Genomic DNA, 27,846 nt, shown 5'->3' with positions numbered 1-27,846 from the left:
GTAGGTTCAGTAGGTAGTAAATCACTACTTAGTAACTATTTCTCAACAGATTCCAAGAGACCAACTATGTAATGCTAATAGTTTTTTCTAGTCTCGGCAGAGATTGGTATATCAAATGCAAATCTTTGATCTTTCTGAATTATATATAGGTACATATAGGTATGATTCAAAAAGCGATTAGGATTGTAAGCCTACTTTTTGTATAACTATACAGTACTGAGAATAGTATGAGCCGTGGCACAGTGGTTAGAAAGCAGTGTTGCAGGCTAATTCTGCTGACTGCCAGCTGCCAGCAGTTCGAGTCTCACCAGCTCAAGATTGACTCAGCCTTCCACCCTTCCGAGGTCGGTAAAGTGAGGACCCAGATTGTTGGGGGCAATATGCTGACTCTGTAAACCGCTTAGAGAGGGCTGTAAGCGCTATTGCTTTCAGAACTCCAGCTACAGACTACCAAAAATCTAGCCATGACTTCTTGCTGACAGTTCAAATTCTAACTAAATTGAAGAAGCGTTAACTGTCTATCCTCTATTTAATGAGTTATATTCTCGTTATATTTATATTCTTCCGTTACATTACATTATATTTCTCTTCTTAGAGACAGCGTTTTAGCTTGAAAATGTACAGAGGAACATCTCTGAGCAAATCTCATAGCTGCCTTCAATTTCCTTTTTATTGAACAATATTGTCAAACTAGGGAGATCTCTCTATACTGAAACTTTGGGAGCAGGATTTAATTATTTGGTGGTTGGTCAACATGGGGGCACAGATTTGTGAATGCACTAAAAATTTACTGCCACTCAGCTGTAGGTGACTGGATTGTTAAGACCCAACTGATAACACAAATAGGATCAGAGTGACAAAATCTGATCCTAAAAGATGGCCCGATTCCTGGCTCCTGTGGGTGATTTGCAATAATGAATGGCAAGTTGTAGGTGGAACATTCTCTTAGGGCAGTGTTTCTCAACCTTGGTAGCTTGAAGATGGGTGGACTTCAACTCCCAGAATCCCCCAGCCAGTGCCGCTGGCTGGGGGATTCTGGGAGTTGAAGTCCACCCATCTTCAAACTACCAAGGTTGAGAAACTGTCTTAGGAGATGGGGTCAAGAGATTCAGCTGCAGCAGGGACTGTCTGCAGCATAGATTTAACTGAGGATGTCCAACCTTGGCAACTTTAAGACTTCTGGACTTCAACTCCCAGAATTGCCCAGCCAACCATGCAGTCTTAAAGTTGCCACGGTTGGACACCCCTGATTTAATTGTTTCAAGCTCGCTCAAAATCAACTGTTCCTTTGGGGGAAGAGAGTAGCAAACCATTGAGTTAAATCTTCATCTCCCCCCTCCCCAAAAATCATATGAAACCTGTATTTTTCCTTTAATTAAAACTAAAGTATTTCTTTCCTGTGATTATCCTGTTTTGACCTTGAAGGAGTTCTCCATTTTACAGATAGTGAATGGTTGTGATTAAAGAGTGTTAGAGGTTGTGTCATCCTCCCTCGCTTGCTTGGCTCCTCTCCCAAAATTTAGCAAAGGATACAGCTCTTATCAAAAGCAGATACTGCTGGAATGCAGGGTGGATAAAAATCAATGATTTTTTTAAAAAAATCAAAAAAATCAGATTTTTTTTATTTAAATCGGATTTTTTTTATTTAAATTGGATTTTTTTTATTTTTATCGAATTTATTTTAATAAAAAACTTTTGGGGTAAAAATCTATCGTAAGATAGTTTTCTATTTAAGATACATAAATAATTTAGTTTATTCAGCATGAAATGGAGCTTAGTTATGTAGCATGAGGCTGTATATTCTGCAACCCTGGGACTATCGGTGAGTCAACAGTGGGTCAAAGGAGTAGCAGAGATGACAGTTGCTCTTTAAAAATTATGATTTAAATCGAGTTGATTTAAATCAAGCTTTTTTACTAGTGATTTAAATTGTGATTTAAATCAACTCGATTTAAATCAAATCCACCCTGCTGGAATATCCAGTAAAAGCTCCTTAAAAAGTTCTTAAGTTTGGAAAGTATTGAGGGGGAAAATAAACTGCCTTGAAAGTTAGCACTACTCTTTTAGATCTAGGGTTGCTAAGAAACCAGGGGATTTCTGTAAGCTTTTGTGAGATTTATGTGCAGCTTTGAGTCAGGGTTGACTCCTGGCAACTTCCTGGACAAGTCCCTGCAGAGTCGAATCTCTTGCTGCTTTAAGCTTTTGAAAAAGGAGGTTCTATTCCTCAAGTATTGCTTAATTGCTTAACGCATTGTAAGCCGCCCTGAGTCTCCGGAGAAGGGCGGCATATAAATTAAAGCAAAAAGAAAAAAAAAGTAGGTGATCCAATATCGGCTGAAAATCTCAAATTGAAAAATAGCTGGCTGGGTTTCATTTCCTTTCAGGAGATTCAGGCAGACACTGAAATAGTTAAAAAAAAAGTGTGTGGGGGGGGAAGCTGACTTGCCCACCAAAGTAATGGGTGGAGACAGGCAAAACTGGGAAAGTCGAATAGTGATTCAGCCAATCAGGAGAGTGGATTTCCCCTTCCACGTGGGCTTATATAGGAAGGAGGGCAGCCGCCATTTTTTTTGCCTGTGGTTTCGCTTTCTCTTTCCCTCGGTGCTTCTTTTCCCACCCCCAAAGTTTCAGAGAAGGTGGCTGAAGGCCGGTAAGAATTAAAAGCAGAAACATGAATGCATGCATGCATGAATGAATGAAGATAGCAAGCTGGGGTCAGTGTAATAGCTGAGATTTTATGAACTGCCTTCCAGCCTTTCTAAAGTGGGTAAAATGAGGACCCGGTTTGTGGGGGCAATAAGCTGACTTTGTATAAAATATACAAAAGTATGAAGGCTATTGCTTAACGCCTTGTAAGCCGCCCTGAGTCTCCGGAGAAGGGCGGCATATAAAAATAAATAAATAATAATAATAATAATAAAAAAAACTGGGAACTGTTCTAATGTGCATGTTGGTAAGAGAATCCTGGGTCCAGGATGGAGAAGGATCAACCTTCTCAAAAAGCCTTCGTTCCTTGCTTTCTCCCTTTTCCTTTCCTTTTCCCAGATCTCTGGCCTCGCTTTTCATAACAAAGGTTTAAAAATCTGGATCAGAGGTTCTCATTTTGCCAAAAGGATCTAGCCTCTTCCCAGACTGTGAAGGACAGAGAGGGAAATCGGTGGCAGAGAGGTTTTCTCAGGAGTAGAGTAGCTGGTGTGAGCTACTTGGTCCTTTTCTCCAGGAGTTGCAGGGAGGAATCAGGAGGATCATGTGAGAGGAGGATTTGGAGACCACTGATAGCAATTGGTGGGGCCTAATCCTCCATATCCTGTTTATAATAGCTACTCTATTGTCACCTCGAATAAAACCTCCAGTTTCTCATTCAGGATAATTTAGAAGTTATGGCTGTTCCATCACTGGAGGCTTTTAAGGAGGCTGGACTGCCACTTCTCTGGAATGGTACAGGATCTCCTGCTTGGGTGGAAAGTTGGACTGAGAACCTCCAGAGTCCGTTCCAAATCTGTTACGATCTCTTATTCTGTTATCTAAATTCTGTTCATTTCAGAATTCAGCCAGCTTTGGGACAAAAATGTGTGTTGCCTCAATAAAGATGTTTTTTTTTAACCACTGGGAATAAAGTTCTCATTGTCCAGTTTTGTCCTGATTCTCTATGTCTGCCCTAATGATCTTTTTCCAAAACTTTCTTGTTGTTTTTCTGTCTCTTCAGTGTACCAAAGTTACCAGTGACCATGTCCAGACCCAGCAAAGTGAATGAAGCTCTGGCAGGTAATGGCCCTCCATCTTTTTTTTTTTCCCCATTCCACACAATCCTATGGTATTTTACTTTGGAAAACTAATAGCCCTATATCAAAGTCTTGACTTTTTTTGTAATTTACCAGTTGGTCCAGCACATCTTCCGGAATAAGGATGCTGACTATAATTTTTAAGCAATGATTCATCTGAGGTGAAGTCTTCACAAAATGTCTTCATCTCGGGTGAATCTGTTTCTTAAGAGATTCTGCATTTCCAACAGCTGTCTTGACAACCTCCAACAACCCCATCCTCTGACCTTTGGATTTGCCAGGTTGCAATATAGAGGAATTGGACCATCATTTTGTATAAGTTTATCTGCTCTTACTAGTCCTCAGCCCTTTTCTTTACCTCTTCTGGGAGATATCTAGGAATTGATATGGCAGGTCTCCGCTCTACAACTGAACTATGGTATCTAGTCAGCTACTATTTTGTTAACCTACCCTTTTTTGAATTTTTAAGTTGATCCTTATTTTTACTTGTGTTAATCTGTTTCTAATTGTTTATAATGTATGCTTTTATTTATGTATTTATATTGTTTTACTATAATGTTGTGAACTGCCCAGAATCTCTTTGGTGATATGGGCAATGTAGAAATTTAATAAACAACTAACTGGGTTCCTGCAAATATATAAATCAAACATCCAGTTGCTTATTCTAAAATGGTAAATTAGTCTTTCTCACCACAGTTTTGTTTTGGGAAGGATCTTTCCCAGTTCTTTAACTTGAAAATCTGGGAACTAAACATAGTATTTGCATAAAAACACACTACTTATAAACTGATATTTGACGCAGTAGACAAGGGTGGACAGAAAACTGATTCATTTGCTCAGGATTTGCATTCCTGTCCTGGGCTTTTTAATTAATCTGGTTTTTTTCTGCAGACAAAAAGCATTTTCTAATATTAGAAAATTCAGAGTCAGATATGTAAAAAAAAATCCTCATAAAGAGACTTCTTTCAATCTGGAATCCTTTTGTTTTTACATAGCAAGAATCCCATAGACAAAGAGAAAGGGGGGCACTAGTGATGAAAGGATGTTCCTGGCCCTTGGAGTCACATTACTCTTTGACTTCTTTTTCCTGTTTTGAGCTGCTGCATATATTTAATTTTTATGTCCTCATCAGATGATGAAGAGAGAAGCTATAAGCCATAATTTCTGTAAATCTCATAGTGATTATGGCTTTTAATGTGCTCTTCACTGTAGCTAGAGTGCCTTAAATGACTGCAATCTTTACTACAGTGCAAAATCCGATAACTTGAAATAACCATAAACAATAAAAACAGGAATTGTATAGCTACGTATTTTTTTATCTTTCTGCTTTTATTGCTAATGATCCCCCTTTTCTCTTGCTTTGATAAAATGGTTTTCTAATGCAGAGAAGCCTTGTTTTTTTGTGACTGAGATTTCTAGTTTCTCGCTCAGATCATTCCACCCCCACCTTTACTGCTCCAAGTGGCTGCTGTAACCTTCTATAAATGTTTGGAAAGTAACTTTCTATTTTATAGAATTATAGGTCTATAACTTGCTTTGGAAGTCTTTTAATCCAATCCTCTGATCAAGAATCAGGTCAAGAGTCTTCAGACTCAGAAAAATGTCTGTCCAAATGTTTGATAATTAATAAGTAATTAATTAATAAAGCAATATTATAGGAACCGTTTTTAGGTTTAGTATTTTGGATTTCAGAAAGGGGAGATACCTAAGAAAGCCACCCTGGGGGGTCTTTTACAGGAAACTCCCTGTAAAAATAGCTAAAATCAGGATTGCTAACTGTTATTAAGCTCTCCCCATTTAGCATATGAATATGCCAAATTCCAGTCTTATCTGATTGCAACCTCTTATGCAATTCAACTCCTCCTATGAGGACTGATTTAGAAGCTGATTAAGCAACTCTAGCAATTGTTTTAAAATGCTAGAGATGATCTAAATTTAATAGGAAATTTAGTATGTCTTAATGAAACCAACACCCTAGGAATCTTAGCATTCATATTTTAAAGAGCATGTTAATGATCTTTAGGGTTGAGGACAATCCTCAGTGAGAGAAACTGAAATGCTGCCTGAATAAAATACCTAGTGCCTATAGTGGGTTTCTTTCTCACTAGGCCAAATAGAAAATACTGGTATAATGAAATACTGCATACAAATTACAATTGCTAGTACATTGGAGCTACAAAATTTAACTGTTCCTGGCCCACTTGTTTTAATGCAGAGAGCAGACTGCAGCATTTATAGAAGCTTGCCCTTAAACAGCACTGCTGTTTCCAGGCTGATTTTCTTTGTTTGTAACATATAAAACAGATTATGTCCTGAGGAAATGCAGAGTATGTTCAGACACTCTCAGCAATTAGGCAGGTTTTACATATGAAGGAGCTTTTACAGAGAAGCTCACTCATCTCTCTTTCTCACAAGGGAGGGGAGGAGGGGCTTCAGTCAGCTACACATCAGGAGAATTGAAACAGGATCATGTGCCAATCTCGTATTCTGTCTGCGGGATCCTTCATCTGACCAAATCATATGGCAAGGATTGACAAACTTTTTTATTTTTTAATTTCAGGCTCTACTATACAATAGCTCTGGTGCTCCTCTTCCTCCTAACCCCAAAATCTCACGAGACTTGGGCAAAATAATAATAATAATAATAATAATAATAATAATAATAATAATAATAATAATAGCCTTTATTGTCATTGTTACATCATGTATACAACAAAGTTGGTTTAGCCTCTACTGGTGCAATCCATAACAGAAAATACAGGACAACACAGTTCCCAATTTATACAAGTAATTGGGGAAAGAAAAAATATACTTTTGTTTATGGGAGACTTTGGAAGTACAGGGAGTGTTCTGTTATTAACTTGTCACACTCATGGGTTTTTAGAATAAGATCCACAGAAGGAATTAGAATTTTTTAATAATATAACCACAAAATTATTTTAGCCCAGTTCCCAATATTATAATTATAAAAGCAAAGGTGGACTTCTGAGCACAAAGCTAAAGAGACAGCTGCATTCTGAAATAGTGATGCTCTTTCTAGTCTACCTATTTACCCTTTTTTCACCTTTTTATTTTACTCCTTGTCTTCAGCTCCACCAGTAGTCAATATCTGTTTCACAACAAAACAGGAGTGAAATCTAAAATTTGTTACTACCAGTTCTGTGGGCGTGGCTTGGTGGGGGAGGGGTAATATGACTGGATGGGCGTGGCCAACTTTTTTTTTTTTACTTTTAAAAGCATTTTTTCTACAACCTCTTTAGAAAAAATGCTTTTAAAAGCCTCTGACGATCCCAGCTGAGTCACGGGATCATCAGAGGCTGTTTTTTTGGGTTTTTTTGGGTTTTTTACTTTTAAAAGCATTTTTTCGGCTGAAGAGGTTGTAGAAAAAATGCTTTTAAAATTAAAAAAAAACAGCCTCTGATGATCGCGTGGCTCAGCTGGGCATGGGGGGGGCACAAGGATTTTTGCTACCGGTTCTCTGAACCACCTGCCGCCATCGCTACCGGATCGGGCGATCCCGTCTGAACCAGGAGCATTTCACCCCTGCAACAAAACACAAATTTTTGAATTCTGCTCAAAAGCTTGTTTTCCCAGTTAACCATTCACTTTCTCCTATTATAATTTTTGCTGTATAATAGGCAGTTTTACATTGGGAAGTTGACCAAAGAGCAGTTGAGGTCATTGTAGCATCAACCCAGGTCCTTGGGGAAACCTTACTTAACTCCCACTCATGGTTTCTGCAGTGCTTATAGACATTGTGAAGGTGCTTTCCTAAGTATCTTCACATCCATAAAGATAGCAGACATTTTGAAAGAAAAATGAAGTTCCTGGGAAGCATAGCTGAATTCCATGACTTCCCTGCATTTCCATGTAAAAAGAATGTCACATATAGCTTTATGTCAGCAATTTAGAACGGTCTTAAATATCTGTATAATATTTCTTATTGTGCTGTAACATCCACTAGCATGCATGTGGCTGGCTGGCTGGATGGCTGACTGACTGATTGATTGAATGAATGAATGAGTGAATGAAAGAAAACAGAGACTAGGCACCAGCAGTGTACATGGAGCTGCATTTCCAAAATATAAAAGGGGGTTGGGTTTTGTTTGGTTTTGCAGCCTCACCTGTGTATTTCTTTGCTATTGCATTTCTGGCTTGTTTGTGGTGAAAGGACATTCTTTGATGAATTGGTTGTACATAGCAACCAATCTGCCTGTGTTTGTTGTAATTCAATCAACAATGTTATAAACACATAGTTTATCACAGGGATAGGCAACCTTTTGGTGATGGGGAGACCTACAGAGAATTTTTGGCAGGACAAAGATTGCAATGAACAGGATTTGGGGCTTGGTTGTTGCTTTTCTGAAGGGCTTTAGAGGTGATTCTGTTAAAAACTGTATTATGTCACTTCGAGAGCTTACACAGCAGTTTCTCATATATTTCTAGGCTCAAAATGCACTAGCAACTTTTAGCAGGCTTTAGGAATCACAAAAAGTTTGAAAGTAACATATGCCATGGGGTGGGGGGAATGAAAATGGCTATTGTATACATTTGAGGGTCCACAGTTTTTGTTTTTTCCACATTGCATACTAACTTTCTAATTATACTATTGTATAATACTATTATCATATATTAACTTTCTTAAGGGCAGGAAGTTTTTGTCTTGGCTGCTGTCAGTGCAGCACTATGGAAGTCAAGCAAATGTTGCAGTTCCTAAAATCTGCATTTATAAGCAGCTTTAATTCTATTAAATTAAATTATTTCATTAAAGGGATGTGATGGCTCGGTGGCTGAGACGCTTAGCTTGTCGATCGAAAGGTCGGCAGTTCAGCGGTTCGAATCCCTAGTGCCGCGTAATGGGGTGAGCTCCCATTACTTGTCCCAGCTTCTGCCAACCTAGCAGTTCGAAAGCACGTAAAAAATGCAAGTAGAAAAATAGGGACCACCTTTGGTGGGAAGGTAACAGAGACATCTTCGGATAGCGCTGGCTCTTCAGCTTTGAAACGGAGATGAGCACCTAGAGTCAGGAATGGCTAGCACATATATGCGAGGGGAACCTTTACCTTTTACCTTAATTCTAAATTGAACATAGGAGGTTTTTCCGTTTTCCTCAAGCAGAAAGAAAAAGAGTGGAAATGCTGTTCTGAAGCAGGCCGTTGCTTGTGTGGCTTCGCCCCATATCCTTGTCTCTTCCAAATTGAAGAAATTGTGTCTGCCTTCCCCTTGCCTCAAAACAATCCACTGCCTTCCCTGTTAAACATGTTGCTTGCTTTCCTTTGGGGGTTTGCTTTGTCGCTTGTTTTTGAAATGAGCATCGAATCAGAGGTTCTTGAATCGGGGAGGGATGGGTTCCTTTTTTTAATCTCACAAATGGTATGATGAAATTTTTCTTTCCACCCCCTTCTCCCTTACCTGCCCTGTGCATGACTGTCTCATGTCCCTTGTAGGCATGATGGCCTTTCTGATGTCAGTCCCTGGATTTCCTGTGCACCTCACCCAAGCGCCTCAGCCTGCCCGTGCCCATAGAGCCTCTAAAAAACTCTGCTCAGTTAAGGGAAGGAGGAGAGTGGTCACCAAAGGTAGCTCTCTGACTTGCTTGGACTCGCCGAGAGTCTCCTTCAGTTGCTGCTGCTGCTGCTGCTGTTTCTGTTGCCATCTTTGCCTCCTATTTCTCTTTCCTGCCCTGCGTTTCCTCTTTCTTATTTTTCTGACTTCTGACCAGAAACAGTTTGATTAAAAAACAAATGGCTTTAGTTACACTTTCTGCTAAGGCAGGGGTGTCAAACTTGGATTTCATTGAGGGCCGCATCAAGGTTGTGTTTGACCTCAGGGGCCGGGGTGGGCATGGCTAGCTTGACATCACTTGTGTCTGGTGTCCCGAGCAGTCTGCCAGTGAAAATGAACTCCTGAGCTCAGTTTCTCACTGTGATGGCCTCCTACCGTCTTCTGCCAATGAAAATGGAGCTTGGGGGGGGGGAGGGGCACGCGCTGCCCTCCCAGGCTCCGTTTTATCTGGCAGAGGCACTGCAGGCCAGTCTTTTGCTGTTTCCAGGGCGGGTCAATTCCAGCCAGTGGGCCTTGAGTTTGATGCCCCTGTACTAAGGCCTAGCTTTCCTGTTGCCCGAGAATTTTGACACAATTCTGCTTTATATGCTGCTGCTTTGTAGGTCTTTATTTTTCAACATCAGCACGATCATTTTAGCACTTATGAAGACCACCCACGTACCCAAATAGAGAAGCCAGCTGTGACAAGGTTGTTTTTCCCTCCCCACTAAATGAAGAAATATGGTAAGGAGAAGATGTGACAGAGTAGTGCTTATACAGCTGGCCCTTGCTTAACAGCCACTCATTCAGCAGTTGTTCAGACTTGTAACGGCACTGAACGAGTGGTACTTACAAATAGGCTTGAGGAGTTCTGACTGTTGCAACATCCCCATTGTGATGTGGTTGCTGTTTGCAGCCTTCCTTGTCAGTTTCCAATAAGCCAAATCCATGGAGAAGCCAGCAAGAGATTGCAAATGGCAGCCACATGACGTCCTTGTTTTAACAACGGCAGCTGTGAGCAGCTGGAATTGCCATTGCTAAGCAGCACAAAGTGTGACTGCAGTTTGTGATTGTTTCGTTTAGCAATGTCTACACCAGTTCCAGCTGCTGTCATTAACCGAGGACTACCTATATAGACTAATGGACATTCACATTGCATTTTATTAAATTATTTCCATCATTTATTTGTATATCTCTTCCATACAGTTGCAGCTTGAAGCAGTTAAAGCAGAATTGTAAAAAATAACAATGGGAAAAGATTTTTAAAATGGGGGAAAGGAAGGGTAAACTATTCATCCAACATTTGTTCATTGAAGGCATTGATGAAGAAAGATAGCAACTGAAGATTTAATCAGTACTGGTTACATCTGGTATTAAAATGTTTTTAGGGTTTGTAGTTTTTTGAACTTAAAATTTTAATTTGTCTTAATTAAAATCTTAAATTAAAAAGTAATTTTGCACCAGTCGTTGCCAAATCCTCTTTATATGATTTATACACTTTCTTATATATTGCATTGATGATGTTCGTCCATCGTGTTCGAAGAGGACCTTGACTTGTCTTTGAACATACTACATTAATTAACCTGTGGATTCCTTACACAATATCCATTGATGGGCCACTAACTTGGGTGGCTTTAGGGGATTGAATAAACTCATGGAAATCTGCTCTGGATACTTGATGCTGCCCCTAAATTGAGGATATTAATGCCTCAAAATACCAGTTGCAAGGAAACAATGGAAGAAGGTAACGAGATGGCTGCTTGTGAGTATGTCAGATCTCGGCTCTTCTAATCCATGATTGGAAGATGCTTTTGGGACAAATGAGGACCCAGATTATGGGGGCAATAAGCTGACTTTGTATAAATATACAAAAGTATGAAGGCTATTGCTTAACACATTGTAAGCCGCCCTGAGTCTCCAGAGAAGGACAGCATATAAATTAAAGCAAAAAAAAAAAAAAGGGAGGAGGAGCACCAAAAGAGTTAGAAGAGTTGCTTGGAGAGATTAAAACTAGGTAGCCATCCATATATTAATTGGTAATATAAGCAGCTGTATTGGGAAAAAAAATACTAACAGACTCTCTGAGTCTTTTGATTTCTGGAAAACACCAATTTTTAAAAATATTGCTGGCTCCACGGTAGAATTGGATTTATTGGTCAGAAGTGTAATTTGGAAGCTCTACTTTCAAGTCATGCTGCCACACTCACTCCAAAATAATCCATTTAAAGTTCTTATATCGATGTTAATCTTCCCTCTCAGCTCCTTTCTTGATTGGTGGCATAGCAAGTGGGGGATGGGATGGGGGTGTTATCTTCTGTGCCTTATTTACTCAGATCACCTAAAAAGTTAAAAACCTTAATAATTATTTGAATGGATAATGTGAGGTATCCAATTTAGAGATATAGAACTCTGTTCGTTTACATAATAATATACTTTGAGACGGGTGGGCTTCAAAGATTTTAGCAAGGGATTCTCTGCCCAGTTGCTGGGTGGTCGTGGCCATGGTGGGTGTGGCCTAGTAGGGCTCCTGCACCATGGTGGGGGAGGTGTTTTTGCCCTCCCGAGCTCCGGAGGCTTTCTTCAAGCCTCTGGGAAGGCAAAAATGGCCTCCCCAGGCTCCGGAGGCCGGAAACAGGTCCTTCCCGAACTTCTGGTATGCCCGTTTTTTGCCCTCCCTGAGCCTCCACGCATGCCCTGCATTTAACCTGTATCCAAAATGGGCCACGTGGAGACTCCTGGGAGGAGTGGGGTGGGTGGGGCCATCCAAGAGTGGGATTTGAGGGTTCTTTGAACTGCAGAATTTTAGCTAGAGGTTCTCCCGAACCCCCAGCAGCCCACCCCTGCTTTTGAGACAAAGGCTTCTCAAAGCTGCCTCTTGCCTTTCTTTTGTCTCCAAGTTCCCTTAGCTTCCTCCTTTTCTTTCCTTATACAAAAGTGTCCAGTTAAAACATTTTTCCACATGGGCAAAAGGCAAGTAGCCTACTATTTCATCACAATTATATTGGCATTTTCTTGTCTTTTAGAATAAGCTGGTGGGGAGAGGAATGTGTTTGTGGAAGAGTACATAGAGTACATTGTGGTTTTTTTTTTTTCCTATCCTCATTAATCTGTGTTTATACATTAGCAGATCCTTATTTTGCTTAGATGCAAACCACTCTGCTGTAATTAACAGTTGTGAAAACCTTCACAGCAGCACAGTGCCTCTAGCCAGCTTGATACATGTACATGCAATCACCCCACATGCCACCCAGAAGACCTCAGAATTGAGCAGAATTGTTTATATGTAAATGTAGGAATGTAACATTTCTGCAATCTCTTGTGCTTTCAGCCTTTTAATATTTTTTTCCCAAGACGGATTTTGAGGGCTCTTCCTTTGAAACCAACACAGACTACCACTAATCCCTGAATCACTGGTTGGGATCCATTTTGCACTTGAAATAATCCCTCTAGCCTACTTATGGTTGGGCTTCCCTGGCTCTGCTGCCATCCCATAATAATGTCCTTGGTTTTAGCATTCATGGCCTGATCTATGGAAATGGAACACTCCTCCCCCAAGAAAATATACATGATTAGTTTAGTTAATCTAGAAAGCCTAGTTCAGGGGTCTCCAACCTTGACAACTTTAAGACTTGTGGACTTCAACTCCCAGAATTCCTCAGCCAGCTGCGTTGTGAAATTACTTTTTGAGATCTGTTCTAATAACTGCTAGAAAGTTTCCAGTATTTTATGTTAAAGGCCTCTAAAAACATATTTCAACTTGTTTGCATTAAACTGGATTATGGAATCATCCACTAATACGGTTTTTTTCCTGAGGGAACACGGTCATATCCTTTACAGAACATTTTTCTCTTTGTATGCGAGTTTAGTGAAAACTTAAGTACGAACCTATTTATACTTTTTAAGAATATCGTACAGGTTTTTACTTTAGCCACTTTTATGTTTTGGAGATCATTATGCTGTTGTAATTCTTTTAAAAATGCATAAACCTACAGGAGAAGCCCTCAGCTTGCATAATTGACCATTAAATGTTTCTCACTTTGTTTATGGGAGTCTTTGTATGCTGCTCGGGAATTATTCAGCCAATAAATTTAAATAAATAATAACCAGCTGATCACTTCCATCAAGTGACAGCAGAGGGTTGGCTTCCAGCATTCATTGACACAATTGCTTGCAGAACAGAATGGCAGTACATAGATGGACCAAATTTTTTCTGTTTCAGCCTGGGGTCTGTTAGTCACTTTCTCAAGCTTATTTTAAGATCTTTTATTAATTTTTTCACCTCAGAATTTTGCACCCCAAAATTATTGATGGTTTCCTGATCAAATCACACATCTCCATAATTCTCCCTGATCAGTTCCTCAAACCCAGAAAGCCTTATGTGTTTGGAAGGAGTGAGCTTGACTTCTCAGTCTTTTGTTGAGAAAGCCATTACCCATTACATCCCTTCCTTGTCTTTTGACCTGTAGACCCAGAGTAGCTTCACAAATAGCTTCAACCATTTTCTGAAATGAATAGGATGTACATGCACAGAAGTGTTCTTTTATGAGTTCACAAATTTCGGTAGTCGGAAAAAATAAGTACTGGGTTTCTGACCATGTAGGTTTTTGCCACTATTGCAATGTAGATTTTTGTTAAGGAGAGAAAAGTCATGGCAAGGACATTTTCAAAGCCTCTTCACCCCAAATGTTGTATATCGGATATGGACTTTAACTCCCGGAATTCCCCAGCCAGCATGGAAATAAAATGGGAGTTAAATCTTGAAGCATCCAAAGGCAAAACCAGCTTCAAAGTTTAACTCCATTTTATTTCCAAACTCTGTAATAAACTAGAACAATGTTTCTCCACCTCAGCAACTTCAACAGGTATGGACTTCAATTCCCAGAATTCCCCAGCCTAGAGTAAAATGACATCCTTAGCCATAATTGATCTTCTAATTCTTTTTCCCGCCTGTAGATGCCTTTGCCTCTGCAGCAAAAGGAATAGCCGTATTCCTTACTTACGTACCATTAAAACTGGCTGCTTTCAAATTAGACATTCAAGAATGACTGTGCTGGATTAATTTTCTGGAAACATCTCTTCCTTCTTCTTTGCCTGCCAACTTAACTTGCCTATGCCTCCTGCTGCTCCCCTTCACCTCTTTTACCTCATCATGCCTTAGTGCCGAATGATATCCCCTTCTGGGATCTCTCTCTTTCTCTCTCTTTTTTCTTCAGATAGCAAGACCAGGCCAGAAGAGGTTGTGAAGAAATATTTGGAAGAGCTGAAGACGCCTCCAGTTGACGAGGTATGTGGAAGAGATGCACATAGCAGTTTGTTTATCTGTATTTCACATTTCTAAACCGTCCATCTCCCTCAAAGAGCATTGTTGAGTGGGTCATAGAAACCTTCCTTAACGCCAACCTCTGCCAATTGAACACCTTCCCAGGTGTCGATTACAGTTCTCATCATCCTCTTGGACTAGAAGACTTCCAGAGTCCCTTTCAACTCTATTATAGGTTCTAAAGTCCTACAGAGAGACGAAGCAGCCCAAGAAAATTTGAATGAGGGAAATTGTCCATGGGGAAGAGATTAAATGTTTCTTCTCTCCTAGAGCAAAGTGACATACAGTTGTCTAACAAGAGCCTTAATCTGGAAGGGGATGATTGGTTGTTATGTTGTTTTCAATTCCCCAAAGCGAAAAATGTAAAAGAGGTGTTTGTTTTCCAGGACTGCATCATCTGTATGGAAAAACTGGGTGCCCCTTCAGGGTACGGCGATGTCAATGAGAGCAAGACAATCCAACCTGGAAGTGTGGGGAGGCTGGCCAAATGTGCTCATACCTTTCACCTACTTTGTGTGCTGGCCATGTACACCAGTGGCAACAAGGTAGGCCACTCCAGAAGTTGTGAATGCTCCAACACTGGAAGTTTTTAAGAAGATATTGGATAACCATTTGTCTGAAGTGGTGTAGGGTTCCTGCCTGGGCAGTGGGTTGGACTAGAAGACCTCCAAGGTCCCTTCCAACTCTGTTATTCTATTCTATTCAGTGAGGAGGGGATTGGCTGTTGCTTACCTTGCTTCAGAGCACCAGATGTGGATGCCACAGTAACCAACCTCACTTAATGATAAACTTAGCAATCTGGTGGCTGTCTTCCTATAGAATTACTGAGCAGTGGAATCCAGAAACACTCATGTAATGAATAGAAGTTTAATATTGGTAGTCATTAAAGCAACCAACAAGACCTTAACATCTTCTGCCAGAGCTGTGGGCATTAGAGAAAGCCAGAAAATTCTCCCTTTTTATAATGCTTCATGGTCCGGCTTTGGGGCTAGATGTTTCACCAGAATCAGAAGCAGCAGTTTGATACTCATACAACCAGTAGATTCCTTGGCAGTGAAAAAGAAATTTAAATAATGACTTTTATCATTTTTTTAAAAAAGTGTAATAAAGCCACTTCATTAAAAGACTATCACGGAGTACCCACATATGATGATAATGGGCAAAATGAAAAGCAAAAGATGTAAAGATAGTATCAGGCACACCACTTGAGGAAAGCATCCTATAAACAGCATGCATCAACTAGAAGAGTGCTTGACAGGTGTCATGTAGCCACTCTTGTTAAAGTAGGAGGAACTATAAAAGGGAATCTCCTTTCTCGTCGGCAAAGCACATGGGAATGGATGCTCCTTCAGATTTGGAAGGAGAAGGTATTTTATATGAGAATAGATGCAAGGGTGCTCATATGTGTCTTTTCTATCCCTTGTCTGAAACGTGCTCATCAAGACAAAAGTCCTTTTGCTTTTATAGAGTAAGAAGGAAGAAAGTGGCTTATTAGAAGCAGCCATAGGTTGCCAAGGGCATCCAACATTTTGCAGGCATCCAGTTCATGGGAGGCTTTATGCAATCCTGAACTTAAAAAGGAAGAGAGATTTCCAGAAATCTGTAACTTGCATAGCCCTTATTTTATACTCATTATAACATTTTAAAAATATATATTCTATCAGGACGGCAGCTTACAGTGTCCCTCTTGTAAGGCCATCTATGGTGAGAAGACAGGCACACAGCCCAATGGCAAGATGGATGTTCACAAACTCTCAGAGTCTCTACCAGGGCACGAGAACTGTGGGTCAATACAGATTACATACAATATCAACAGAGGCATTCAGGTGAGTATGGCGTATGTACTAAAACCTATCCTGAGGGAGGGGGCCTGATGATAGAGAAAAGTTAGAAAGCCCAAGATGATGCTGTAGGCCAGGGGTGTCAAGGTCGCGGCCAGCAGGTCAGATGTGTCATGCACTAGCCCCGCCCACCCCCTGGTTTAGCGAAGGGGGGAAAGTTGCAATATGTTATGTGACAACACGAGTTAGACCACCCCTGCTGTCTGCCCTTGGAGAGCCACTGCATTTCAAAGTGGAAGGTACTTGGCTAGGTGGGAATGAGGAAGATTGAACAGATGGATTCCTTTCTTAGCAAATCTTCCTTCAAGGTGCAGTGATAATGTTTTCCTAAAAAAAATAATCCTAAAAATCACATAGGATGCACATCTTAGGTATGTATATCCCTGGTATATAATGCTATGATCCATAGTATTTCCATTAAAGGGCAGAGCACTAGTGGAAAATGTTCCTCCACATGCTCCCTCCTGAAGCCAAATGCAACTTGGGATTTCTAATGGGTTTTTTGTTTCTCAAAAAAATCTTTTCTAGATAAATTTAGAGTTGCTCTCTTTCATTTCTCACAAAAACAAATGCACATAGATACATTGAAAGAATTTTATTATACTCTGAGCAGTTTATTTACGTCCGTTTGTAACAGTCGTCCAATGTTTGGGTGTTTCCCATGGTCCTAAAAAGGATAAAGAGACATTAACCGGCACAGTTGGTACCCAATGGCTGGGTTGGCACTCCAAATTTAACCTGTAATAATTGACCAGCATTTATTGTACAATGTGTTGAGCTACGTAGCTTAGCTTGAACCTTGGCTTGCTTTTGATGCCTTAATGTGTTGTGCAGATCCTGCTTTTTTTATTACAGTGTGGTTCAGCAAATTATGTGAATCCAGAATGTTGATTAATTCATCAACTAAATTAAATCTATTATGGGCTCCAAGCCAGTGTGTGTAAATGAGTGGATCTGCATGTATAAATGTTCTCTGCTTTTATTTTTGCAGGGTCCAGAGCATCCCAGCCCAGGGCTGCCATACACTGCAAGAGGATTCCCACGATATTGTTATCTACCCGATAGCGAGAAGGGACGAAAGGTACAGTGATGCTAAGATCTTGCCTGAGTTGATGTATTGAGATGGAATAAAGAATAGGAAGTTAATTCTCCTTTTTCTGCCCAATCAGCGGCTTAACTAAACGAAGGCTATTCATGATCAAAAGGAATGACTCAAAATCACGTAAAGTATTAGTACCCACTTTATGAAGCCTTAGTAAGACCACATCTGGAATACTTCATCCAGTACTGGTCACCACCTTACAAAAAAGATGTTGAGACTTTAGAAAAAGTGCAAAGAAGAGCAACCAAGATGATTAAAGGCCTGGAGACTAAAACATATGAAGAACACTTGCAGGATTTGGGTTTCGTTAGTCTTTGTGGTTAGGCTGCCACAAAGAAGAGGGGGTCAATTTATTTTCCAAAGTACCAGATGGCAGGACAAGAAACAGTGGATGGAAACTAATCATGGAGAGAAGCAACTTAGAATTAAAGAGAAACTTCCTAATAGTGAGGACAGTTAACCAGTGGAACAGCTTGCATTCATACATTGTGGGTGCCCCATCACTCTCTGTGGGACCAATGCGCTCCCACAGAGAGGGTCTCCTCAGGGTGCCGTTGGTCAAGCAATGTCGACTGGCGACCCCCAGGGGGAGAGCCTTCTCTGTGGGGGCACCCGCCCTCTGGAACGAGCTACCCCCAGGACCTCCGTACTTTCTGCCGGGCTCTGAAGACCTTCTTTCAGCAAGCCGGGCTGGCTTAAAATTTTTAATTGTTTTATGGGTAAGGGGTTTTAAATTGGGGAAGCCAAATGGATTTAATTATGTTTTAAATTATTTTAACTTTCATATTGTATGTATTTTAATCCTGGCTGTTCACCGCCCTGAGTCCCTCGGAGAAGGGCGGAATAAAAATTTAATAAATTCAATTCAATTCACTGGAAATTTCTAAGAAGAGACTGGACAGCCACTTTTCTGAAATGATATAGGATCTCTTGTTTGAACAGGGGGCTGGACTAGAAAACCTCCAAGGTTCCTTCCTCCTCTATTCTGATATGATTGTTTAAGGTTTTTTTTAAAGATTTTGAATTTTTCACCATTGAAAATGCATCTTAAATCCAATTCTTCTGATTGAACTGCTTAGTAAGAACAATTCAGCAATAGTGCCAGTTATTGGGGAGGTAGAGAGCTTCCTTATGCAAGAAGTTGCAGAAGTCCTTCTGAGAGCGTAATATGGTGACTTCAGGGACATCTTCCAACTTTTCACATGGGATGGAAGTAGAATTTAGGTCTCAACAAAGTGAAGTGGGCACATAAAATATTGGAGTCTTCTGTTTGTGGAATGTGAGACACTTCATGTTAGCCTCTTTTCTCTTTAGGTGCTGGAACTTTTAAAGGTGGCGTGGAGAAGGCGCTTGATCTTCACTGTAGGAACATCTAGCACAACTGGCGAGAACAACACTGTGGTGTGGAATGAGATCCACCACAAGACAGAGATGGCCTCCAATGTCTCAGGCCATGGCTACCCAGACCCTAACTACCTTGACAATGTGCTAGCGGAGCTGGCAGCTCAAGGGGTCACAGAAGATTGCCTGAGTCCATGAGTTTAGCCTCCATCTTGGGCTGGAGCTGCAATCAAAAGTGGAGTTCGTCTTCTCCATGACTATGGGTGCCTCTCCGTTGAGGATGGCAGCTACAAATCCCCACCTCTGTTGCCTTACGTTTGCTTGCCCTTTTGCTGAGCAATAACACAGTCTCTGGGATTGCCCAGTATGATTGTGAAGAGAGGGTTATATATATAAAAAGATATTTTAAGGGCATTTACAGTCCTGACACAGATTGGTCATATACAATAAACCTCCCTTCATTAGATAAAACACATAAAAGGTGTTTTAAAGATGGTGGCTTAATCCTCATATTGTGTCCTTCCATATGTGGTTGCATGAGTGTTGAAGATACGCCAAGTGGCTGGAAGTGAAAGAACACACACTACTATTTGTTTGTTCTTACTTTTGATCAGGAATCAGATGCTGCTTTGAGGCAGAACTTTTGAAACCAAGGGATATTTCCTTGCTTCAGTGCATTAACAAAATCATGTTGTTTAGCAACAAAATCAGTATTAGAATCTGAAGATATATATATAGCAGCTTTCCACAATTTGTTGTCAAAGTCTGATAGAACATGGTTATGGCTATGCCTGTTCCAAATAGTATCACAGTGGGCGGTAGCACATAGCAGCTTGGATTTTAAAAGAAAGCCAAGTAAGGTGGGAAATGATTTATGCTTGCATAAGAGGCTAGGATGAAATCCCAGGTCTAAGCTATGGTAGTTTGGGAAGTTGGGGAGGAAAAAAATATCTGAGAAGGCTATTTCTGTCCTGTTACTGAGAAAACTACTTGGACGTGGCCAGGAGGAATTGGGTTTGACTTACCGTATTTTTCGGAGTATAAGACGCACTTTCCCCCCCCCCCTAAAAGAGGGTGAAAATTTGGGTGCGTCTTATACACCGAATGTAGCCCCACCGGCCCCCACCCTTTGGCCTCTGCCTCCCAGCAATTTACCTCCTTGCAGCAAACAGCCCATTTCAGCTTCAGCACAGCCTGTTTAGCACAAGCAGTTGTTTGGATCAGCCTCCCGACCCTTAACTGTTTCAGGCTGCAAGGATTGCCTATTGCCATGCTGGCCTCTGCTGTTGGCTGCAAAGAGGCAAATCGCTGGGAGGCCGATTTTCTTTTCTTGTGCTAATCAGGCTGTGATGAAAATGAAACTAAAGCAGGCTGTTTGCTCTTTGCTTCAAGGAGGCAAATTGCTTGGAGGCAGAGGCAGATTTTTTTTTTCTTGTTTTCCTCCCCCAAAAAGGTAGGTGCGTCTTATAGTCCGAAAAATACGGTAGACTTTCTAGGTTTCTTTCCAGTCAATGCAAGAAGAGAGAAGAAAAGGAATAAAAATTATAATCCTACCAAAAGACATCAGTTTGGAAGACCGATAGGGAGAATTGTTACTTTTATGCAAGGAATTGCATAAACCAGGCGTTTTGCAGTCATCCTAGCTGGTACCTACAATTCCTCAAATAAATCCAAAAAATGTAAATGCAGCCATGTGAGCCTTCCGCGCTCTCATGCAAACTACTGGCATTCTCCCCTGAAATTTTGTGAATCTCATAGTTTGGCAAACTTTTAAATTGATGATTTTTCTTTTTGCTGTTCTTTGGCTTTGATACCATGTACAACCACACAGCACTGACCCAAAATTGCTAATTTACGAGGCATTGCCCATAATTCTAGAATTTTCAGTATCGGGTTAGCTTTTTGTTATATCCAGGCCCAGTAAAATAACCTTTCAGTATTTCCATTTTACAGATTTTTTTGAGTGCAGAGTCAAGATCATACTTGGGTATATACTTCAATTTAGGGCTGCATGCTGCAGCTTTAAGACTAAAACCCTGAAATGTTTCTGCTTTATGTAATTGGAGAACCAATCTTTTTTTTTTTTAATGTATCAGCAAAAACTGGATTCTGTAAATTGCATAAAGTCCTCATATTGGATAACTTTATTTTGCATAATCTGCTGCTGCTTATTTTGTTCAACATGGACAGAAGTAAAGATTGAGGCAGAATCCTGAAATACATTTTATACAGTTTCATTTGGGATTTCAGCTGTGTTTGTTTGTTTTGTTTGTTCAGAAGTATTTTGTCACAGCTGTAGCCAGGAGAAACTTTCCTAAAAGAAAAATTTCTGGAAAATTAAGGTTCTCAGAAATCTCAACTTGGTGACTAGTGGGCCATTTTATATACTAGTTGGTTACAGAATTATAGCCCATAGTTATAGGGTGATACAGGTGCTCCTTGATTTGAACTTCAGCCATTGAGCAATGCAGTCATTAGGTGAGTTGCATCCAACTTTGCAACCTTTTTGCTACCATTAAATAAATCACACAACCCAGCTTCCCCTATTGACTTCACTTGTTGGAGTCCCCCTGGCAAGGTCTCAAAATGGTGAGACACCCCCCCAACCATTTTAATTGCATGCCAATTACCAAGCACCTGAATTTCTTTAATGTAACTACAGGAATGCTGCAACGGTTATGTGAGGACCTGTCATAAATCACTTAGCAACCACTGACTTAATAACTTATTCTGGCTCAATAACAGTTGTAACTCGAAGGCTACCTTTGGTATATGTCAGTGTTGGCGAACCATTTTGGCACCGAGTGCTGAAATGGGAGCACATGCAGGGGGGACGCACTGGAAACCAGAAGAGCAGCTCCCTAGCGCGCACACTCATGAGAGTGCCGGAAACAAAGAGCAGTTCCCTGGTGCGCATGCAGGGAGCTGCTGTTCCGGTTTCCGGCGCTCCCGTGTGTGCGAAGACCATGTGCGCGCCAGAACCCGGAAGAGCAACGGGTGACGGCTGGCGTGCCTGGAGAGATGGCTCTGCGTGCCACTTCCGGCATGCGTGCCGTAGGTTTGTCATCATGGGTATATGTGAAAGTCCAATATCTCACATTTCCATCTACATGTTGAATTTCAAGCATTTTTAACAATGTAACTGCATTCCTTTTTGTCAAGCACCTCCCTCAACCCCCTGCTTTAGTCTAAACTGCTGACTTCAAAAATATTCAGACCCAAAAATGTTTCCTCAGTTTTACATACCAGTTCTATGCTTTTAACTTAATTTTGAAAAGCAGCATAAACATGAAAACCCTTAAGTCCCTTTGCTTGGAGCATTTTGCGCAGTGAAACTGAAATAGATGACAACTGAGTGGTAACCTGGGTCCTTTCCCATTTTTGTTTAATTGGTTTAAAAAAAAATTGAAGAAAGGAAGGGATTTTTAGTCCAAATATCTTGCATTGAGGAAAAAATTGCTTGGGATCTACAGTAATTTTCAATCTGAGGACAAAAATTGGAGCCTTGAAATTGATTGCTTATCACTCTTTAAAAGCAATATATTCATCTCTGTTTTATGTAGCAATTTTCTTCCCGCTCATCCTATAAGAATGTATATTATATATTCTATTCTCCCTCCACGCTATTCCATCATTATAGCTAACCATAGAGGGGTTTTGGATTACCCATTGATCCTGTTGTAAAGCTGTTTTAAACTCGGTACGTAAGTGACCATCTACTTCTGTAAGTCTTAATAGGGTTTGGGAAGGTGCAATTAGAGGTTCTATCACTTCCTCTCGCTTGCTATTATACTGTGGCATCCGGGACAGCGCATCAGCCAGGAAGTTTTTCCCAGCAGGAACATACCGCAACCGGAAAGAGAAACACTGAAAATATTGTGCCCACCTTATCTGTTTGGGAGATAGTCGCCTGGGCGTTTGTAAGGCTTCTAAGTTTTTATGGTCCGTCCATACCTCAAAAGGATGAGACGCCCCCTCCAAGAGATGTCGCCATGTCATCAACGCCCAACGGACCGCGAATGCCTCTTTTTCCCAGATCGCCCATGCCCGCTCTGTCGTGGTTAACTTTTTAGACGTATAGGCACAAGGTTGTAACCCTCCCTGCTGTGTTCTTTGTAGGAGTACTGCTCCTACAGCCACGTCGCTAGCATCTGCTTGGACTACGAATGCCTGCGTTGGGTCTGGATGCTTGAGTACTGGTTCTTGAGCAAAGAGTGTTTTTAACTGCTTGAAAGCCATTTGACACGCTGACGACCACGTCAACGCTTGTCCCGGCTTTGGTTTAGCTGTGGCCGGTTTGGTCCGTAACAGATCCGTTAGTGGTAGGGCTATTTCAGCAAATCTGGGAATGAACTGCCGATAGAAGTTTGCAAAGCCTAGAAAGCTCTGTAATTGCTTTCTGGTTCTAGGGGCCTGCCATTCAAGCACTGCCTGGACTTTTCTGGGATCCATCTCTACCCCGCTCTCTGATATTCTATAGCCTAGATAATCTATCCTCTTTTTGTGAAACTCACATTTGGATAGTTTCACGTACAGCTTAGCAGCTAATAATTTGTCTAAGACCTGTCGGACCAGAGATATATGTTCCTCTTCAGTTTGCGTGTAAATTAAGATGTCATCCAAATATACAAGGACACCCCTGTACAGATGTTCATGCAGCACTTCATTGATGAACTGCATGAACACCACAGGGGCGCCCTGTAGTCCGAACGGCATGACCTGGAACTGATAGCTTCCCAAGGGACAATTGAATGTTGTTTTCCACTCATCCCCTGGTTTGATTCGTATCCTATACTACGCTTCGCGTAGGTCGAGTTTCGTAAAGGTACTAGGGCTAGGGCAGCTAACAGGTCCTTCATTAAGGGAAGTGGATAGAGGGGCTCCACACACACTGCATTGAGACCTCTGAAGTCAACGCATAAGCGTAAACCCCCGTCTTTCTTCCCACGAAACAGGACAGGGGCAGCCATCTTTGATCGACTAGGTGTGATAAAACCCCGGGCCAAGTTCTTGTCTATATATTTTCGTAATTCTTTTAGTTCGGGTTGTGTCATTGAATACATCCGGGGCTTGGGTAGCTTCGCCCCGGGTATTAACTCAATACTGCAATCCGTAGGCCGGTGAGGGGGCAGGGTCTCACATTCCTCCTCACTAAAGACTCTGGCGAGATCCCTATACACATCAGGATACGTCGTGTCTACTGGTGGGCTCTCTGCTTCTATTCCCCCTGCTGGCTCCTTTTCCTCCTTGGTAGGGGGAGGTCCCAACGGTAATCGATGTTTGCGAAAACCCCCTTCCCACCATATCGTAGGAGCCCACTTGTCCAACCATGCTAATCCTAAAATCACTGGTTCTAACATTTTCTCCACTATAATAAACCGAATAGTTTTGGTGTGCTCCCCAATATCGAGGTGCACCTTTTCTGTTATATGAGTCACTGGTGCCCCTCCCAGCAATGAACCATCCATTTGTTCAAAGGTAATAGGGGTTCTCAACCACACAACCCGCAGCCCAAGTTCGTCAACTATCGCCCTACGAATTAAACAACGAGTACACCCTGAATCAATCAATGCCTCATATCGGCGTCCAGTGGTGGCCCGTGGGTTTCAGAGTACGACTGGTACCACAAAAGGTCGGATGGGGTCGCTCACCATCGGGTCATGTGGGTCCTCATCGTCGTCATCACTATCCCCAGCCACAATCGGGAACTTTTCCGCCACCACTTTCTTAGTATCTGTAGCCAGGGGATCCCTCTCCATACAGGATGTTCGAGTCATTTGGGACCGTTCGGATGTTGGTCGGCCTCTGCCTCTCAACACAGCTCTAGGAGGGGGGTTTTGGTCCAAGTTGCGGGGCATGGGATGAGGACAGTCGGCTGCTCGATGACCAAGGCGATTACATCTGAAGCAACGAAACGCAGGCCGCTGGATCCTTTCCCCCAAGCCGGAGCCAGCATTCGGTTTAGTCTCCTTGGGTGTTTGTGTGCGTTCTGCTGGTCGTTTTCCTTGACTTGCAACCCCTTCACCCCGTATACGGAATTCTCGGAGACCGACGTCCAATTCGATGGCTGCCTTGTACCACACACTCAACTTGGGGGGCAAGCCCCGGTACACGCGGGCTTGCCGTAAATCACGGTCTAGTCCTTTATGGAATTGGTGCACCAGAAGACGTTCTGGCCACCCCACCAACCGAGCCGCAATCTTTCGGAACTCCTGTACATATTCCTTTGCTGGTACGCCCCGTTGCTTAAGCACAAACAAATCCCCCTCTGCAACCTGGGCGCTTGTTTCGTCTTCAAATCTGGCACGAAGAGCCTCCAGAAATCGTCCCAGGTCCACGAGTTCCCTTGCATGTTTAGCATGGAGGCCTGCCACCCACTCAGCCGCTTCTCCCGTCAGGACCCCCGTAACAGCAACCACCATAGCCCACTGGGAGGGATACCACTGTCCATATTGGTCCATATGGCTTATCACCTGGCTTAAGAAAATAGCCACTCGTTCAGGGTTTCCGTCAAAGGAAGTCTGCAGGGCAGGTGGTCCCCAAACGGCCTGCGGGACCCACAGCCCCGGCGGGGCCCCCGGAGGCCAAGGCATGGGGCCTGGGGTCCTCGCTGCTCCAGTCGCTCTCCTGTCCTGCCTAGGTTGGTCCCTCGTCACCCCGCGACCCCCAACAGGTAAGCCCCCTGCCAATTGCGTTGGTTGGGGCTCAGGACCGGCTCCAAGGTCTCCCGACGAGGCACCTTGGTCTTGTTCTGGAGGGGGTTGGTCCATGGATCGTCTAGAGGTCCGCTCCATCCTCAATTTAGGACTTGTGAGCCGGAATTGGGTCTCCGAAGCGGTCACCCCTGTATCCTGCCAAGAAGAACCTGGAGGCTCCAGCCCTGCAACCCAGGGCTGCCAAGATGGGGCATCACGAAATCCAGATTCCCCAAAATGCTCACGTAGCGTATCCATGGTGCTGGGACCGGATGAGGCAGGATACCCCCAATCCCCTTCATCCTCCTCAGTCCATCGTCTTTCCCTCCAGCCCTGGAAAGATGCTCCCAAGCGAGGGGGTGTTGGCATCCGTGGCCCGAGGAGAACAGAGCTGTGCCACCAATCCCCCGTCCGAGCCCGTTGTCCTGGAAAACTCTCCTCCTCCGGTCGGGGCGGGGCGCTCTTGGGTTGCTTGACTTTTGGTTTCACTGCCAACTGTTCCACACTCTCCTTCACCTCCTCTATCAGTGGTTCCTCCCCCTCCACATCTCCACCACACTCCTGCTCTTCCAAGGCCGTCCCTTCTGCCATACCCCTCTTTGCTGCAAAGCCACAGGGACTCCTCACCTCTTGCGAAAAGGAACCAAGCGCTGACTTTCTCTCGGCTTGTCGTTCGTTCAGAACTGCGATAGGAAATAATCACCAGTAACACAGAGAGAATCAGGGTTTACTTTGGCAATGATAAGCTTGCAGTCAAAAGTAAAGTACAAGTCGGTGTTTTGGTTCAAAGTCAGCGCTGGGTGTAATCACACCACAGCGCTATTTAACAAAAACTCAGCCCCTTAAACATACATCCGGTGATTATCAATCAAGCACCCCCCCACTCCCTTAACAGTAACAGCTGCGAGCAGCGAGGACAGCAGAATCGGAGAGGCCCAGCAACGTCATCAATCATTGCCCTGAATGCTGCTATCCAGGAACTGTTTGTGTGTTCGCTGCGGCTCCTTATCTCCACTCCTTCGTCTCCCACACCCCCCATCGATGGCGAGCTCCGGCAGGACTCGACAGTATCTTTCTGATTCTCTTAATTTATATTTAAAAGTATAAGGAAATACTTTTAAAATAATGGCAAAAATAGGGGAGGGGTAAATTGACCTAACCATCCTAAATTACAAGAGCTTGGAAAGGTGGAATTTCTAAAGTGAGGCTGGTACATACAATTAGGCATTGAAACAAAAAGGCTGTTTTACCAGAACTGGCCATTAGAGGGAAGTAAAGAGTCGCACACAGATGGCAAATCAGATCCATCCTGCATAGGATTTCTATTGTTCAAAAATAAGGTGGATTTTCTACTTTCGACAATTCTAATTTCTGGAAATTATCTTCCTCTTGGAGCACATATCCCAGTGCCAAGTTTGCATTTGATGACAGTTTTGGAGATCAGCAACTTTTTGGCAAAGTCTGAATTGGGTTTAGTTTTCACTTTTCCCTCGTGCTTTTTGTCATGGTTATTCTATCTCTTGGAGCTCACATTTTGCTAAGGGGGGTGGGATTAAGTAACTTCTACATTGTTTTAGTAAATAAAAATAACAAAATGGGAGGAAAATGCATTTTAAAGTGAAAAGCAGAAAAGCTTGCTCACGTAACAAAAAGTACAACTTAAAACGAATTAGAATGGTCAAGAAAAATGGAAGCAAAATCCCTTCAATTGTAACACAACAAAGATAAGCAGTACCTACACGCATCTGAGATGCATCTAAAGAATTTCTTCCCCCAAAGTGGGGGGCAATATGTGAATGAAGATTCTCAGTCATCCAGTTAGTCTGAAAGTTGAACCATGGCAACTGGACTTAACTTTATCGTGCTCAACATCTAGTAACCACACACTGCCTTGGGAATATAAATCCTATTCCCCACTATCCTGTCAGAGCTGAAGAAGCTTCTTGGATGAGAAGCGAAACGTCTTCAAAAGAAAAACAGTCCAGTTGCCTCCTGAAAAAGCACCTTTGGAGCAACCATGACCTGGAAAACAGAGAATCTCTATGGAATTTTACACAATGCCATAGTTGCTGTTTCCCAATAATTTTCAAGAGTAATTCCATACACATCACTTCAAAATCCTGCCATAAGATTCAGGCCATATATCTATGTTTTTACTAAAATGTAGGGAGCTTCCTGTTGATAAAACATGAGGAGACAACATTGGGCTAAACAGGTCTTT

At 42.1% G+C, this 27,846-nt stretch overlaps 1 protein-coding gene across 2 annotated transcripts in view; it reads left to right on the top strand.

The window, feature by feature from the left end:
- Positions 1-19,440, top strand: part of DTX2 (deltex E3 ubiquitin ligase 2) — a 36,722-nt gene extending 17,282 nt beyond the window's left edge. Inside the window, exons 4-10 of one of the 2 annotated variants that reach the window (XM_070932097.1) lie at positions 3,707-3,765; positions 9,230-9,361; positions 14,540-14,610; positions 15,033-15,191; positions 16,311-16,472; positions 17,479-17,568; positions 18,904-19,440. In XM_070932097.1, coding sequence (XP_070788198.1) covers positions 3,707-3,765; positions 9,230-9,361; positions 14,540-14,610; positions 15,033-15,191; positions 16,311-16,472; positions 17,479-17,568; positions 18,904-19,128 — 898 coding nt within the window. In that variant the 3' untranslated portion in view covers positions 19,129-19,440. The remainder of the gene's footprint in view (positions 1-3,706; positions 3,766-9,229; positions 9,362-14,539; positions 14,611-15,032; positions 15,192-16,310; positions 16,473-17,478; positions 17,569-18,903) is intronic. The other variant, XM_070932098.1, reaches the window with a different exon arrangement.
- Positions 19,441-27,846: the final 8,406 nt, after the last annotated feature.

The sequence above is a fragment of the Pituophis catenifer genome, unplaced genomic scaffold, assembly GCF_029215685.1.
Source record: "Pituophis catenifer annectens isolate HBS135680 unplaced genomic scaffold, rPitCat1.0.hap2 SCAF_1, whole genome shotgun sequence".
Lineage (NCBI taxonomy): Eukaryota > Metazoa > Chordata > Lepidosauria > Squamata > Colubridae > Pituophis > Pituophis catenifer.
The sequence above is the reverse complement of the archived record's forward strand: the minus strand, read 5'-3'. Positions and strand labels throughout refer to the sequence as shown.